The 2,080-nt window shown below is 35.0% G+C and overlaps 1 protein-coding gene across 1 annotated transcript; it reads left to right on the forward strand.

Annotated features, from left to right (window-relative positions):
* Positions 1-1,169: 1,169 nt before the first annotated feature.
* On the forward strand, positions 1,170-1,917 carry HELRODRAFT_163204 (hypothetical protein; the record flags this gene model as incomplete). The annotated part of the gene is made up of 2 exons (XM_009027148.1): positions 1,170-1,382; positions 1,786-1,917. 2 exons carry the CDS (start codon positions 1,170-1,172, stop codon positions 1,915-1,917), a joined length of 345 nt encoding a protein of 114 aa, XP_009025396.1.
* Between the last annotated feature and the right edge of the window lie 163 nt (positions 1,918-2,080).

Raw genomic sequence — 2,080 nt, forward strand, 5'->3', positions numbered from 1 at the left:
CATTCATATTATTAATCTCTCTGGTGATCTGTCTGAAATTTGTGGTGTTTTATTTCTGCCCTCGGGATCGTTATCAGGATGAGAATCGTTATCAGGATGAGAAACATTATCACCATCATCATCTTTGTTTTCATCACGTTGTCGTAGTCTGCATCTTTCATCTTCATGGCCAGCATCGCATAGCATCACCATCATCATCATTGTTAATTTCGTCATCATCATCATCGTCGTCGTCATCATCATCATCGTCGTCGTCATCATCATCGTCGGCTGCTTTATCATCGCAAATTATATCATTATTTTGTCACCGCTGTATATCAATTTTATTATCCTTATTATTCTTAATATTACTGTTGTTGTTGTTGTTGTTGTTGTAGTTGTTGTTGTTATTGTTGTTAGTATTTTTTTCAATATTACAGCCATTCATTTTCACCCATTCATCATTAAATCGCGGGCGAACGGTTGTGGTGATTCTTTCGCCATCACCACCATCAACGCCATCATCGTCATCATTTTCATCATCGTTATCAGCATCCTTTTCCTTTTCCTCTTCTTCCTCTTCCTCTTTCTCATCATCATCATTATCGTCATCCTCATTGATGCAATCATAGCCGTATTTATAGTATTTATATTTATACAAATACTGCAACCATTATAATTACTACTACTACTGCTACTACTGATGCTGCTACTACTACTACAATGATTACTACTACTACTACTACTACTACTACTACTACTACTACTACTACTACTACTACTACTACTACTGCTACTACTGATGCTGCTACTACTACTACAATGATTACTACTACTACTACTACTACTACTACTACTACTACTACTACTACAACTACTACTACAGCTACTACAATAAAAATAATAACAACAACAATAATAAAAAGTTGATGTTACTTTTAATCACATTTTTTGTTGCCGGCAACATTTTTTCGCTAATTCTAAATGAACTTGCACTGTCAAAATTGACGCGGCGAACATTGTTATTAGTATTTTTATTGATGTGAACACCCACACACCACACATATACACACACACATACAAACACGCACACACACACACACACTCACGATTTATTAACCTTAATTACAGCAAAACATCCGATAAGTATCTATCAACAAATTTTAATCGAGATCATAGCAACAACAAAAATGACTGCAACAACTGCTACTACAACTACTAATGCTGCCGCTGCAGCGACTGCCACCGCAACTACAGCAGCAATGACAGTCGCTACCAAAAATTACGTTGTAACTTCTGAAATGGGGTATTTCCTGATTGTATATCTGGTGGTACTCTCAATTGTTGGTACGGCGGGTAATACGCTGGTTCTTGTGGTATTTTACCGGAAGAAGGACAAGCAGGTTGGGTATTATTATTATTTTATTATTGTCATTATTATTATTATATTATTATTAATAATTAATATAATAATAATAATTATTATTATTATGATCTAATTATATTATTTTATTTTATAATTTTTTTCCTGTCTTTTGACCGTGAAAAAAGAGTTTCTATTGTTGTTGTTTGTTGTTGTTTGTTGTCGTTGCGGTGTTGTTGTGGTTGTTGCTGCAGATGATGATGTTGATGATGATGATAATTATAGAAATGATGGTGATGATGATGATGAAGCTGACGACAACGACGCAACTTAGAGAAGATAATGAATGTTAAAAGGACTTTTGATTAACGATTCGTTGGCGTTATCGCTATTAATCTGGCGAGAAAAAAATGCATTAGCGATATGACGTCATTGAACGAAAGCAAAAACAAAACAAAGACGCGACAGCCACTACTACTTCTGCAGCTGCTACTGAATTAGCCCTTATTTTTACTACTACTAATGGCTTTGCACCTGCTGCCACTGCTGCTACTACTGCAGCTACAACATCGTAAAACAATAAGATAAATGTAAACAACAACAACTACTACACAATGAGCAAAGTGATGAAATACACAGTCGATGATGGCGATTTGTCGAAAAAATGAATTTGCCAAATATGTCCATCGACATATAACCGAATAAATTTATTTTTCTCATGTTTATTCGCATACACAT

Source organism: Helobdella robusta (genome assembly GCF_000326865.2).
Source record: "Helobdella robusta unplaced genomic scaffold HELROscaffold_5, whole genome shotgun sequence".
NCBI classification, from domain to species: domain Eukaryota; kingdom Metazoa; phylum Annelida; class Clitellata; order Rhynchobdellida; family Glossiphoniidae; genus Helobdella; species Helobdella robusta.